The 14,903-nt window shown below is 59.4% G+C and overlaps 2 protein-coding genes across 2 annotated transcripts; one reads left to right on the top strand and one right to left on the bottom strand.

Moving 5' to 3' along the window:
- Nucleotides 1–809: 809 nt before the first annotated feature.
- Nucleotides 810–4,868, bottom strand: LOC130585303 (uncharacterized). Its single transcript, XM_057385734.1, has 14 exons — nucleotides 4,578–4,868; nucleotides 4,347–4,507; nucleotides 4,088–4,247; nucleotides 3,775–3,945; nucleotides 3,605–3,696; nucleotides 3,337–3,494; nucleotides 3,149–3,252; nucleotides 2,846–3,070; nucleotides 2,653–2,738; nucleotides 2,328–2,464; nucleotides 2,078–2,167; nucleotides 1,756–1,964; nucleotides 1,321–1,527; nucleotides 810–1,203 (listed from the first exon to the last, which is right to left on the bottom strand). The coding sequence occupies exons 1-14, from the start codon at nucleotides 4,827–4,829 to the stop codon at nucleotides 916–918; spliced, it is 2,340 nt and encodes a 779-aa protein (XP_057241717.1). The 5' UTR covers nucleotides 4,830–4,868; the 3' UTR covers nucleotides 810–915.
- A 2,389-nt stretch (nucleotides 4,869–7,257) lies between these two features.
- On the top strand, nucleotides 7,258–12,230 carry TRAPPC3 (trafficking protein particle complex subunit 3). Its single transcript, XM_057385733.1, has 5 exons — nucleotides 7,258–7,383; nucleotides 9,909–10,006; nucleotides 10,200–10,299; nucleotides 10,617–10,799; nucleotides 11,268–12,230. Exons 1-5 carry the CDS (start codon nucleotides 7,342–7,344, stop codon nucleotides 11,385–11,387), a joined length of 543 nt encoding a protein of 180 aa, XP_057241716.1. The 5' UTR covers nucleotides 7,258–7,341; the 3' UTR covers nucleotides 11,388–12,230.
- Nucleotides 12,231–14,903: the final 2,673 nt, after the last annotated feature.

Below are 14,903 nucleotides of genomic sequence, written 5' to 3'. Positions count from 1 at the left end.
CATGGGGTTGTGCCACAGCCCATGGCAAATCCCGGCTSCTGCAGGACAATCCCCTGTGGGTGTCAGTGACAAATGGGCCAGCAATGGGCTGAGCCACAGCGGGCTGTGCCCTGCCCTGCCTCAGCCCGMGCCTGCTCTGTAATTATCCCAAGCCGCATCTGTAATTAGTGTCCTGATGTCATGGGGTCAGGCCTGGGCAGCCCCACGCGCTCCCCGCCACCCCCACCTTGGCCTCCGGCCCCAGGGCTGGAGGAGATCACAGTCTTCCAACATCATCCGGAGGAGTTCCTGCCCGGCCCCGGCTCCCCGCCAGCATTGCTGCCGGAATCACATCCCAGCCCTGTTCCACAGCCCCCRAGCTGCTGCAGGGTTGGATCTGTCCCTCGGGCCAGCGCAGGGCTTGGTCGCTCCAACTGCTGCACCTCTGCCCCCTTCCCTGCAGCATCCTGCCCGCTGCCCTGAATCCTGCTAGGGAAGGAGAAGGGCCAGCCCCTTCCCTCCCGAGCCTCCCAGGGCTGCCGGTCACCCGCTCCCTCGGCAGAGGGAATGCGCTGGAGCAGCCCTGCAGCTATAAATAGAGAGGGAGGCGCAGGCACGTGTGGCCGCAGCACACGCGGGTCCAGGCAGCCGCTGCCCYGTGGCCAGTGTGGGGCACAAACAGGGTGTGGGGCTGCGACAGCACCTAGGCGTGGAGCAGCAACAGGAGGAGGGTGAAAGCACTGGGCAGGGCAAAGATCAGTGTGGTCCTGCTCCGGGGAGATCCCAGCTCTGTCAGGAGGATGGAGGCGAGGCCCTACACAGCTGCCACGGAGCACCAGCACTTTATTGCAGGGCAGAGAACCACCACACTGCCCGTGGCACACGGGGTATCTCGCATCCTTTCCCCCGGCCAGCACCCCGTGGCCACTGCCACCGCTAACACCCACGCAGGGGCCGGGCTGCACCGGTGACACTGAACTGAGCACTCAGCACCTCTGAGGGCACCCGCGTCTTCTGGCCTGGCTGCTGCCCTCCGGCAAAGAGGGTGAAGGTGCCGGGCTGCAGGTGCCAGTCCTGCTCCCAGACCGCGCGCTGCTCGGCCAGCACCTGGAAGGACAGCTTGGTCTCCTGGCCGGCCGGCACGGCCACACGGCGGAAAGCCACCAGCTGCCAGYGGGGCACCGGCACGGATGACTGCTCCCAGCGCAGGTACAGCTGCACCACCTGCATGGAGGGATGGCAGTCAGCACAACGGGACCCTGCAGCAGCCCCCTGGCACAGGGAAGCCTGGGCACATCTGTACCCTGTAGAGCCAGCTCAGCACAGAGCAGTTGTGCCCACCTCCTCGCTGTCCCGCAGCCCCGTGTTCTCCAGCACCACAGACACAGAGAGGTTGGCACAGATGGGCAGCACTGGGGGGCTCAACACCAGGTCCCGGTAGTGGAAGGTGGTGTAGGACAGCCCGTACCCAAATGGGTAGAGCGGGGCCTCCTGCCCATAGTACCGGTACGTCCGTCCCTCCATGGTGTAGTTCTCCATTGGCGGCACCTGTGGGACAAGGGGCCAGTGGAACAAGGTAGGGCAGTGTGGGGACAGGCAAGCACCAGCCCTGCATGCCACAGCTGCTCCAGCCACTGAGGCAGGGAAGGGCTGTGGGTGCCACAGCCTGTACCTGTACCTGCGGGGCAGCGGTGCTGAGCGGGGGACCCACAGGGGTCCCCAGGGGGGTCCCACCGCTCCCTCACCTGCAGCACCAACCTGCAGCCCTGGCCTTACCTGGTGCATGCCAGCAGGCCAAGTRGCTGGCAGCCGGCCAGCCGGGCTGGCCCCTGCCTCACCCAGCAGGACCCTGGCGATGGCCAAGCCAGTGGCCTGGGCAGGGAAGAAGCAGGCCAGGATGGCACCCACGCCGTCGTGTGCCTGTGCCCAGCTCACGTCCAGGGGCCCCGCATTGAACAGCAGCAGGATGAGAGGGCGCCCAGCAGCTGCAGGGAGGTGACTGTCACCAAGAGCCCTGTAGTGGCACTGCAGAGATGGCCCCGGGGTGTCCCATGGATGGGGAACACCTGGGTGGTTTGTGACCCCACAGAGGCCCTACCCGCCTGCACAGCATCCTGCAGCAGCTCTAGCTGGTGCCCCGGCAGGGACAGGTCGCTCCGGTCCTTCGCTTCTGTCTCCACACCTACCCCTGGGTGGGGACAGCCAAGGGACAGCTCTTTACACCTCCGTGGGCAGACAGGGCAGAGGGGCACCGACTGCCTCAGAGGGGGGTCACGGGCACCCCTCCCTCCCAGAGCACTCCCCTTGCCCTGGCAGTGCCCACTCAGTGCCCTCCTACTCCCACCTACCTGTCCCCAGGCAGACCAGGACCACATCAGCTGCCTCCACCACCTTCACCAGCTCTGCCCGYGAGTACCACTGGCACCGTGGCTCGCTGCAACCCGCTGCAAAACTGACATTGGCCCCCAGCGTCTGCAGCCCCCTCCTGCACCAGGGAAGAACAGAGGACACAGGGGCAGCTGCACCCCAGGGTTGGGGCACAATGGGGACACTCCCCTTGCCCTGGCCACCAGCTAGGGGCTGAGCAGCTCCAGCAGTAGCCCTGGGCAGTGCTCAGAAGAGGGGGACAGTGACTAGGAGAGGGGGACATGAGGTGGCACCACACTGTCTCACCGGGGAGTGTAGATGTACTGAGGCTCTGGCACTGGTGCATAGTCCCCAAACAGTACCCGGGGATTGTCAGCGAAAGGTCCCACAACCTGCAGAGGTCAGAGGGGTGAGGGTGGGCACCAGCAGCCCTATGACACTTGTGCACCCAGGGTGTGGCACCAGCACATCCCCCTGCTTGCTCCCTTGCAGGGCTCACCGCAAGGCGCTGGCCAGACAGGTCCCGGGCCCGCAGGGGCAGTGTCCCCCGCACRTTCTTCAGCAGCACAAAGCTCTTGACAGCAGCTTCCAGCGAGAGGTTGCGGTGCTCAGGGCTCTGCACAACGCTCAGGTCCAGGGAGCTGTAGGGGTTCATGGCTGGGGGGTCGAACTCCCCCAGCCGCATCCGTGTATAGAAGAGGGGTCGGACCCGGTCACGCAGCATCTGTGGAGACCACGACCCCAAAACCTYGTCATGCTTGGGACAGCCCATGCTCTCTGCCCATGGTCCCCCTCAGCTCACCTGGAGCGTGATGTTGCCCATGGCCAGAGCCTGAGGGATGTGCATGAAGACATTGTTCCTCATGCCATAGGAGAGCTCCAGATTGCAGCCGGCGTTCACTGAGGCTGCCATGCCGGGGAGAATAGAGAACTCCCGTCATGGCTGTGTGATGTCTGGGGCCCAATCCCACACCCAGCCTGAGAGCTCACCGACCGCCGTCTCCAGGAAGGTGCTTGTGTAGTGGTGCCCCAGCATGATGAGCTCCACGGCCCCCTCGTCGCTCACCACGTACCCATCAAACCCCCACTCGCCACGCAGAATGTCCGTCAGCAGCTTCTTGTTGGCACAGGCGGGAACACCGTTGATCCTGTTGGAGAGGGGACGGGGCAGCAGGGAGAGGCAGGCACTGGCCATGCCGAGGGCAACTGGCCATGCCAAAGGCAGCCCAGCCCATGTGGCCCGCACCACGCTCCACACCTGTTGTAGCTGCACATGAAGCTGTAGGAGCCAGCACGCACACACGCCTGGAACTGGGGCAGGAAGGTCATGCGCCAGTCTCGCTCCAGCACCTGCAATGCCATGGCAGAGCAGGGTCAGCACCTGGAGTGTCCCCTGCTCTTCTAACACCCTGGCCCTGCTGTGCTCACCTTGGCATCAAAGCTGAGTCTGGAGACAGGGATGTTCTCAGGGCCCCCGTGCACACTGAAGTGTTTGCAGCCAGCACTGGCCTTGACATAACGGGGGTGCTGGCCCTGCAGCCCCTGCACGAAGCTGCGGGCCAGCTCCCCACTCAGGAAYGGGTCCTCCCCATAGGTCTCCTGTCCAAGGTGCAGGTTGGTCACCACTGGGATCCCCAACCCTACACCCCCAGAGCCCASCAAGCCACGGCCACAGCAGTCTGGTCAGCCACCGTCCTGTGCGGCCTGATCCCAGCCAGGGGTCACCCCCCCAAGCTGGCACCTGGTTCCTGCCCCACAGTGGATGCCTCATGATGTTCAGGACGGGGCTGAAGCAGCTGAGTCCAGTGTGGTCACTGTAGCGGCCAGCGGCAGCGAAGCTGTTATGCTTGGCTCTCACCTCGGTGGCYGTGGCGTTGGCCACACGGTAGATGAGCTCGGGGCTGTGGGGACAGTACAGGGGTATCAGGGCAGGCCAGGGGGGACCTGTCTCACAAGGTCACATCCCACACCCCCGGGTGCCCAGTCCCCGGTGCCGGTACCTGAAGGCGGCGGCGAGCCCTAGCGCYTGCGGGAAGGCCGTGGCCCATCCGGGCGCCTCGGCGTCGCCCCGCAGACACTCCGTGTTCCAGTTGTAGGGCGCGATGCCCAGCCGCGGGATGGGGGGCGCGGGGCCGTTCCCCATCGCTCCCCCCCTCGCCACCTGCGGGGCAGCGGCGCTGAGCGGGGGGACCCGCGGGGCTCCSCGGGAGGGGATCCCGCCGCCCCCTCACCTGCAGCACCAGCTCGGAGGGGCTCAGCCGCCCCAGCAGATCGTCGAGACGGCGGTGCCAGGGCAGCGAGGGGTCCCGGAAAGGGAAGAGGGGCGGCTGAGCCCGCACYGCCCCCGCACCCAGAGCCGCGCTMAGCACCAGGACCCGCAGCCCCAGCGCCGCTCCCAGGCGGGCCCCGCGCGGCACGGCACGGCTCGGTCCCCGCGATCCGCACGGCATGGCCCGGCCTGGCTCCCGAGATCCGCACGGCATGGCCCGGCCCGGCCCGGCCCTCGGAGGCGCGGGCGATGGGCGCGGCGGGGCGGAGAGCGCTGCAGCCGGTCCTGCGCCCACCGGACGGGGCGGAGCGCGGCGGGTCGGAACGGRACGGGACACAACGGGGGRCCCGGGGCTCTGCCAGGTGTTCKGCCGACCCCAGGGCCGATTTGCCRGATRCACCCYCWGYTTTGGGGTCTGTATTTGGGGRRCGGCAAGCCCCGAGCCCCGCGCAGCCCAGCCCCGCCATGGGGGCAGGTCGCAGCATTTCGGTTCCACCCGTCCCCCGGAGCGTCTCCCGTCTGSGGGCGGGAACCGGCAGAGCCGCCCGGCGCCGTCAGACCGGCTCTCGGTGCCATCTGCCGGGGCACCTGCCCGGGGCCCGGGAGCAGTAACTGCTCCACCTGGGAAGGGTCTCCATGTGCGCACTGGGCGTTAGGACAAGATCCGGAGCGGGTGTGTGCCCTCTGTGCCCCTCATGCCCCTCAGTTCAGCGCGGAGAGACACTGCTCGGGACCTCTGCAGTGACCAGAGACACGGTGTCTTTCTTACGTTGGATATTAGGAAAAGGTTCTTCCCCAAGAGGGTGTTTGGGCACTGAACAGCTCCCCAGGTCACGGCCCCAAGGCTGCCAGAGCTCCAGGAGCGTTTGGACAATGCTCTCAGGGATGCACAGGGTGGGATTGTTGGGGTGTCTGTGCAGGGCCGGGAGCTGGACTCCATGGTCTTTGTGGGTCCCTTCCAACTCAGGATTTTCTGGGATTCAATGATCTCCAGCAGCCTTGGAGTGACGGAGAGCACAAGGCGGCATTTGGGACTGGGAGAAGGAGGGGAATTGGCATTGGAGGACTGGAGACAGGGAGCACAGACATCCCATCAGCTCACTGGCACAGCAGAGGTGACGCTGGCAGCCCCCCAGCCCGGGACAGCCACACCACAGTCCAGTGACAGGCCCGGTACCTCCCCTRGTGTTGCGGGGATGCAGCCATGTAAGGCAATGCCAGCAGGTCACCACAGCCCCGCCGGTCCCCACGCTCCTGCTTGGCTGTGACAGTGAGCCAGCTCCCAGCTGCTGGATTCCTGAGCAGCCGGCGGGAGTGGGGGTTCCCTGTGCCCAGAGCATGTCCTGCCCCTGCCACACCATCCCAGCTGGGTGAGCACTCAGCACTTGCTCAGTGACAGGTCTGGGACAGACRTATAATGGAATAAATAAATAAACAGCAGGAGATTAAATAAATAAGTAAACAACACCAGGCGCAGTCTGTCTGGGAGCAGAACCTGGTGCTCTGGGGGCCTCTTGGGGAGGGCTATGAGAAGCTGAGTTGTTCCAGGAAATAATCCCTGCAGTTCCTGAAGCTCCAAGCAAGGCTGTTTTCTGTGACACCCTGTCCTTGCGGGGTCATTTGCATCTCACAGGATGGAAACCCGCTCCTCTTCCACATTGAGCCGCAGCCTGAAGTTCTAAGTCTGCCCAACCCCACCAGCACWGGGCTCGCTTTGTCCACCCCAGGGACACCAGCTGCCCTTTCCCCAGGAATCAGCCTCTGCCAAGCCCCTGGATCTGGGCAAGGAAGGCACGGGAACAGAGACCCTGGCAGAGCTCAAGGCGTGTTTGGACAATGCTCTCAGACATATGGTGGGAATGGTASGGYGTCCYGTGCAGGGCCAGGAGCTGGACTCTATGGTCTTTGTGGGTCCCTTCCAGCTCGGGATATTCCATGATTTTATTCTGATTCCAAGGTGAAAGCAGGAGCCCAGCCCAGGGACACCGGGAAGGGCCCCTTAAGCATGGCACGATGGTTGCTCTGCCGACGGCCCGTGAGGAGTTATTGATCCTGCAACATCACCCGGGGCTGGGGGGCCTCGGGGAGGCCTTCAGGAAACCGGCAGCACCGGGACCGACCGCAGGGAGCAGCACCGGGACCACCACACCGTCACGGGCCGGGCAAGGGCCCGGCGGACACCGAGCGGGCCGGGGCAGGCGGTAGCGGAGGCCCCGGGACGAACCGGGCCGGGTGAAGCGGTAACGGAGGTTCGGGACAAGCCGGGCCGGGTGAAGCGGTAACGGCGGCCCGGGACAAGCCGGGCCGGGTGAAGCGGTAACGGAGGCCCCGGGACGAACCGGGCCGGGTGAATCGGTAACGGCGGCCCCGGGACAAGCCGGGCCGGGTGAAGCGGTAACGGAGGCCCCGGGACAAACCGCGCCCGGCGGATTCTCCACAGCGGCACCGCCACAGTTGCGACGGGCGGGAGCGCCCCCTGGCGGCGAGCGCGGCCGTCACCTGACCCCGCCGCACGCCGGGATTGGTCGGTGCCTCAAGGTCACGTGATGCGGGATGGAGTCTCCCTGCGGCCGCGCGGTGCGCTCTGGGATTTGTAGTCCAGCGGCGCGGGCGGAGCGCAGGCGGCGGAGCCATGAGGACTGCGTGTCCCATAGTGCCCCGCGCTGTTCCCGGTGGTGCCTCACGGCGGACGGAGCGGCCGGGCCGGGCCGGGCCGGGCGGACACGATGTCGCGGCAAGGCGGGCGCGGCACCGAGAGCAAGAAAATGGTAACGGCGGGGCCGGAAGGGCCGGCGCGGCGAGCGCAGGGCGCGGGGCACCCRGGGAACCCGGCCCCGGGAGGGGGTGATCGGGCACGGCCCGAAGCGCCCGGTGCGGCGGGGCTGGGCAGCCATCAGCGGCACCGGGCGCTCCCGTTTGTGGGAAGTTCACACCCAGAACGCTTCCCTGGGGCGTCTCGCTTCCCCTCTCCACCTCATTCCGTGTTATCAGCCCGGCTGAGTCAGGAGCTGAGTGATGGAGCCCAAAGCTCCAAAGCTGAGCTCGAATTCTGGGTCAGACCAGGTCATTATTTATTTATTAATTTGTAATAAATAATAAAACCAGGTCATTAATTCATTAATTTGTAATGCAAATCAGTAATAAAAAAATTAAACCTGTTTTTTTTTCTCCCTCTGGCCGGGAGGAGGGGCTGGGTCGGGCTGCTGCCCTCTCTTGCCTCTCCRTACCACGGAGGATTCTTTTCGAGGGATTCAGCTCTTTAAATACAACGATTATTTAAGGAATTGTGTTAATTGACTGGAGTTCTGGCACTCCTGTAACCACAGAGCAGATCCATAGTGTGGAGACTGTACACTGCTCTGCAGTGTCAATAAAAATATTGGGAAAGCTTTAGGCCCTTTAACTGCATCAGATGGCCTGAAAATGAAAAATTTCTGTCCAAATCTGAATTTAGGGGTTTGCCTTCTTGCAGCAGCTTAAGTTGCCTTTAATAACAGCGYCTCAGCAATAACTGAGATGAGCTGTGGGTGTGTGGGGGCTGACGGTGGCAGGTGACACCTCCATGGCTTCACACGGTGGCAGCACCTCAGCCTGGGGACAGCTGGATTCCCTCCATCCATCCCCATCCCTTCTCCATCTCTGTCTTTACTAAAATGACTGAAATCTTTAAAAACCAACATTACCTGTTCTGCATGTCTGTTAAACTCTCTGCCAAGTCTCTGACTTCAGCTGAGCCACAGGAACTTCCACCACGTCCTTCCAGTGATGTGAGTTGCCCAACCTTTTAATTTTTTTGTGAGGAAAGTGAAATTTTAAATAAAACCCCCAAAGAATGTGTCAGTTCTTTAGATCCAAAGTGGGGCAACAGCTCCAAGCAGCCTGACTTGGTTCTTTTCATACCTGAAGCTTTTTGGGTGGCTGTTATCCTTGTGAGTGGCAATCCCAGAATCCCAGACCAGTTTGGATTGAAGGGGTCTTAAAGCCCATCCTGTTCCACCCCCTGCCATGGGAATGGACACCTTCCACTATCCCAGGTTGCTCCAAGCCCCATCCAGCCTGACCTTGGATACTTCCAGGGATCCAGGGRCAGCCACAGCATCTCTGTGCCAGGGCCTCACTRCCCTCACAGGGAAGATTTTTTTCTTAATCCAGGAGCAAGACAAAGTGGAATTCCCTGTGTCCTCTGCAAACCCAATTTCTATTTTTTTGGGGGTGACTCCTTTGTGTGTTTGTTGTGGCTTTGTGTGAACTTGTGGTGATCTGTGTTGTCACTTAACTCTGATCTTGTCTCTTTTCCCTCCCTGCCTGCTGCTGCTTTCATTCTCTAGTATTGGTATTTGCCATTCATTTCACCTTCTGCCTCTCTGCAGCTCATGGTAGGTGACAGATCCCAGGTCAGCCCCTGTGATCCTTCTGCATGCCAAAACTGACAGCAGAAACCAGTGCTGGGGGTTTGTTTGTTCCCCGAAATGCTCCCTTTTGCACAGTTTTGTTCTGCAGCCTGTAATGACCTCGTTAATCACTGGTTTGGCTTAACGGCTCCCAAAAAATGCTCTTTGACATCATTTAAGGGTGAGGATCAAAGGTGGTGGCTGGGAGAGGAGAACTTTTCCCGTTTTTCACAAATTTTCTCCAAATCTGATAATTGTGCAAAGAAAATCTGACTGGCCAGTCCCAGAGTGGACATGGACAGCACCTGTGGGCTGAGCTGGCCTGRGCTTGGCTTCCCTGAGCCTCTTCTGTGTCTGAGGAGCTGATTTCAATCTGTGAAGCAGATTCTGTGCCTGGAGAGCTCTCTAGGGATCAGACGAGTACAGAACTTTGTAAATTCCTGACTGGAGGAGCATTTTGGGCCTGTTGGAGCCCAGCTGGCACTGCCTGTTTGTAACATGTTTGTGAAACAGAGGGAAGAGTTTGAGTCAGATCTCAGCTCTAGGGCAGTGGTTGAGGTAAATTCAGGGCCCTGCCACAGCATCTCCAGCTATCCAGGAGGTGTTGGTCCCTTTCCCAAAATCCCAGARTGGTTTGGGTTGGAAGGAATCTTWAAGCYCATCCAGTTTCACCCCCTGCCACAGGGGACACATTTCACTAGACCARGTTCCTCCAAGCCCYATTTYGAGGAGAATGAAGTTATTGCCAGAACTGGAGCTGGGATCTCTCCTTATTAAGCACCAGATTGCTTTGAGACAGCAGGTCCCTGTTCCCCTCTCCGTGCCGAGGGCAGCGGTGCTGGACACAGAGGCAGCAGAGCTGGGATGGGTTCTGTTGGGTGAATCCCTTTTCCTGTGTGCAGAACTCGGAGCTGTTCACGCTGACCTAYGGCGCCCTGGTCACCCAGCTCTGCAAGGACTATGAGAACGATGATGATGTCAACAAGCAGCTGGACAAAATGTGAGTGGATCTGCTGTGTGGGAGCCRTGTGAGAGCAGAAAACACAGCAGAGATCACAGCCACCTCCGTGTGTGCTGCTCCAGGAGCAAAATCCTGGCAGGTTGAAGTTCTCAGATTAGACTTTGCTTCTCTGCTGTCTTCTTTTATAAATCTTKGTTGTCTTTCTGAAGCTGTTGCTCTGGTGCCTTCACAGGGGTTACAACATCGGTGTCCGGCTCATCGAGGACTTCCTGGCCCGTTCCAATGTTGGGAGATGCCATGATTTCCGTGAAACTGCCGATGTTATTGCAAAGGTAAATGTCCAAGCACTGCTTTGTTGGGTTTTGTGGGAGTTTTGCATGTAAGGATGAAGTATTTGCTGTCCAAGCACTGCTTTGTCAGATTTTGTGGGGGTTTTGCATGTGAGGATGAAGTATTCGCTACTCATAGGACTGTTCTGAGAGTTTGATGGAGATTCTGGGGAGGACAAAAAGAGATTTAGCCCAAGTACAGGTGGCTGGTAGGAACTGGGAGAAAAGCGAGGTTTTTGCGAACCCCTTCAGTCATTTTACAAAGATCAAAGCTGTGCTGTTGCCTCACGTGTTCTTGTTCCTCTCGTTTGACATGACAGATTGCATTTAAGATGTACCTGGGCATCACTCCAAGCATCACCAACTGGAGTCCTGGGGGTGACGAGTTCTCCCTGATCTTGGAAAACAACCCCTTGGTGGACTTTGTGGAGCTCCCTGACAACCATTCAACCCTCATCTACTCTAACCTGCTCTGTGGGGTGCTGCGAGGTGCCCTGGAAATGGTGAGCCACATCTCTCTTCCCTTGGGATGGGTGTATGGATAGCCAGGTGTCAGCAGATACTTTAATTTTGGTCTGTGTTGGTGACTCCTGGGTTTTGCTTTGGGCTTGAAACACGTTCCCAGGAGAAGGGCAGAGCTGCAGGAGCACTTGGCTGCTGTCATGTGTGGCAGCTGGAGGCCCATAGGTGCTGCCTGAGCCCCTTCAGCTCATGACCCAAGTTCAAGCACTTGCATGTCCCTGAGTTGGTATGAAGCTCCAAAATCCTCACGCTGCAACTGCTGTGAGCCCTGGCTGGGAATTGGCTGGGACAAGAGAACAGCTGTGTCTCAAATTTAGGACTGTGTACAGCCCTGGATGTCATGTCATGCCCTCAGAGCCCTTAAACTGGTGCTCCAGGATCATCCAGCCCCTGGAGAAGCTGCTGTGAAGAGGGAGTTACCAGCTCCTCTCTCCTCTTCCCTCACTCAGGTGCAGATGGCTGTGGATGTGAAGTTTGTCCAGGACACCCTGAAGGGTGACAGTGTCACAGAAATACGGATGAAGTTCATCAGGAGGATTGAAGACAACCTTCCAGCTGGGGAAGAGTGACCCATGGCCCCATCTCCCTGGGGACTGGAGGGACCAGCTGGGTTTGSCCATTAGCTTTCCTCACAGATCCATAGGGATCTCCTGCCCCTGCACACTCAGACTGACTCATTGACTGTTGCAGATGTTATTTTCTTCTAGTCTCACTTCCACCCTCTGTAGAAGACAATTGTCTTTTGGCGTTTATTTCCCAGGTTCATTCTGAAGCTTTTTCATCAGGTGATGTCCTTTTCCTTCCCCTGGTTGCTCAATTTCCAGTTGTGACCTGGGTTGTGTGAGAACAACGGCTCAGACTCCAAGAGGGCTCCAGTCTCTTCACATCTGGATTGGTGTCAGATGGCAGAATTGGAGACCAAGCTACGAGAGCCCACTGAATCCCTGCTAAACCCCATCCTTCCTTAAATGAGGTGTTTAAAATCCATTTGGAGATAATTGTGTAGTGTTTCTGTAGACCAAACTGGCTTCCTGCACTTGATTCTGAAGTCAGAATACAGGCTCTGCTCGGGGGGCTGTGACACCACAGAAATTGGGGAATCCCATGGCCTTTCCAGTGTCCCTCCCCCAGAAGCCTCACCACTCCCCTCTTGGGAGGCAGGGAGGTCAAACTCCAGTGGAGCAGCAAGAAATACTTTACATGGAGAAAGGAAAGAGTGGCTAAAATGGCATCAGTGCTCCACAGCAGGCACAGCCCAGGGCTGTGGGGTGAGAACCATACTCAGGCTGAAGCCTGAGAGGTGTTAAAGGCATTTCAGACTCTGTTCTGCTGTTGAAGGGTGTGAAGGTGGTGCTGGGGTTTGTTCTCACTGGTGTTCAGGCTACAGCAGTATTTCCCATTCTCTATCTGCAGTGCCTGCTGCTCTGAAAAATAAATACGTAAAGAAGTATCAGCCAACAAAAAGCAAGAGATTGGAACATCAGTTTCCTCTGCCACCCAGTGCCAGAGAACACAGTCAGACATTGGGTTCCCAAATCACTTTGCATAGCATGAAGGCACAGCCCCACAAGGTCTTTAGGAACTCCRGGATCTGTGTTGGTTGATGCCCGAGTGTGAGGTGAGAGGGAGCAACCTGCTGCTTGTGCTGCACTCTGGGTTCTCTGGAGGAATGTTGGGTCATCTGGCACTGGATGGCTCATCCTGTCCCTTTTTTGACCCCAAAGAGTCCCTTTGGATGCCCCATGTGACATGTGCCCTGTGAAGGGACAGTGAGTGGCTCTAAGAGTAGCTGGAGGCCCGGTTGTGGCAGGTGGGTATTGGGGGCAGAGGTGCCACATGGTCACATTGCAGAGCTCAAAACCATCCCCTATTTCTCATTGCTGACCATTCCAAGTCACTTTAAAGATGCRTTTTAGAAGCAATTGCATTAAAAGAATCCTGGTGTCAATTCTTTGGTCTCCTGTTGCCTGTGTTCTGGTGGCAGGTGCTGGTGGGGAGTGGCAGCAGGGGCTCACTGCCTGCCTGGAGCTGGCAGGGTGGTGACAATGGTGACAGGGGATGCTCAGGGCTCACTCCCTGCCTGGGGCTGGCACGGTGGTGACAGTGGTGACAGGGGATGCTCAGGGCTCACTCCCTGCGTAGGGCTGGCACGGTGGTGACAGTGGTGACAGGGTGCCCAGGGCTGGCAGGGTGACGGCAGCACTGCATCAAGAATTCCTGGCTGCCAGCGTGCCTGGAAGCTGCTGCCTGGAGGAGCCTGCCCAATGTTCCACACACGCAGGGGCTGGGGTGGCACTGGGGGCAGACCCTGGGGAGCTGTGAATGCTCCTGTGGGCTCAGTGGCTGAGACTCACTGCTGCCAGCCCAAGGCAGCTGCAGCAGTGCAGAGATGCTCTTTGTGGGCATTTACAGTGGCAAAAAAATCACCTCGAGGGGCATCTGTGCCTCCTCTCCGTGCCAGCTTGGTGCTGTTCCATGGCTGGCACTGGCTTGGAGTGCGGCTGCCAGGAGCGTGGAGACAGGGAACAGCAAGGGCTGCCGTCCAGGGGCAGGAGTTCATGGCTCTGTTTCTTGTGGAAGCTCTCCCCAGGAGCCCTGCTTTTGGGGGGATCGATGCTCGGTGCTTGAGGGCATCCCCTGCTCCAGGGGTCACCCCTCAGTCATGCTCCATCCYGGGCATGGAGCACCCAGGGCTGTGCCCACCCCAAGGACAGGGAAGTGTCAGCTTTTGCAATAAAGTGGCTTTTTCTCTCTGGCTGGAGCTGGYGAGCWCCATGTGCTGCCAGCCTGGCCAGGRGCAGGAYCAGGCCTTGCCAGCCCCAAACAGCCCCAACACRCTCCTGAGGCTGTGTCCCAGAGGGCCTGGGGGGAGTGAGATCCCGTGTCCTCATCCTTGCAGAGTGAATCCTGGACTCCTGCTCCCAGCCCCTCAGGAATTACAGTAATTTGCTGGGGCGACAGGGTCAAAACCAGCCCAGACCTTCTGGAAGAACAAAAAGCAGAAATTGCATTAAGTAAATTAAAACTGTCTACTACTGAGCAGCTCGCTGCAGACAAGGGAGAATATGCAAAAAGCTCTGTTTGAAACCTACTAAATATTACCATGTGCTGTTTATAGGAAACAAATGGGGAAAGGCATCTGCATCAATAAACCCCAACGTGGCTGGGCTTGGACTGAAGCCTTTCCACGGCTCTCGGTTATTGAATACCCGCCGCTTTCATGTGGTGCCAGCCCTGACCCCTGACACATACCGYGGAGGGGAAAGTTGACTTGTGGGAATAATAGACATTCCTAGTGAGCGATTTAACCTGGCAGGAAAAGAGGCGACTTCCAGCCTCTCACATCCCCGCGTGATATTGGAGATGACAGCAGCAACAAGTCAAGGGGGGGACGTGGGACACGGAGTGGAGATCGAGCCCCCCACCCAGCCCCGTGTACCCTCATCAGCCTGAGCATCCTGTGATGGCATCGGCCACAGCACTGTGTCCCACACTCACCCCAGGCTCCCACAGCAGAGCTTTAGTTGCCACAGTGCCACAGAGGTGGCCAGGGGCTTTTCAGCCCTTGTCCTCCTCCAGCACCCTTCTCTCCTGCAGGAAAGTGAGACGTTGGCTGGTTGATGGAGCACACTGGCAGGAGCTGAAGTTCCATGTGTGACTCAGGGTCCGGGGTGAGGGTTTAAACCAGTTCATGTCCCCAAGTGCAGGGACAACCTGGCCAGTGTTGGAAAGCCTGGACAAGCTGGCTGCTGCTCCTGGCTGGGGGCGAGCCTGGCCACACTGCCCAGTCTCATGCTAGCCCAGAGCCAGGTGGTCCCTTCTCCACACTCCAACAGGAAGCAAAGCTCCCAGCCCCACTCCTGTCACCCAAACCAGGCTGGGTGACAGCCCCGGGCATTGTCCAGACCCCACAGTCCAGCACTTCCTGAAGGGGCAGGGATGGTGCCGGGAGAGGATCCTGGATGGAACAGGAGAATCTCTCTGGGAAAGAAGCGTTTCCGGGCTGGTGTCCTCATTGCYGGGGCAGCTCCCGCAGCTTTCAGCCAGATGTGCTTGGCCGGGGTGCAGGGCACTCACTGGGGCCG

This window comes from Malurus melanocephalus, unplaced genomic scaffold, assembly GCF_030028575.1.
Source record: "Malurus melanocephalus ecotype Western Australia unplaced genomic scaffold, MMel_1.1 scaffold_862, whole genome shotgun sequence".
NCBI lineage: Eukaryota > Metazoa > Chordata > Aves > Passeriformes > Maluridae > Malurus > Malurus melanocephalus.
This window is presented reverse-complemented; position numbering and strand designations above follow the sequence as displayed.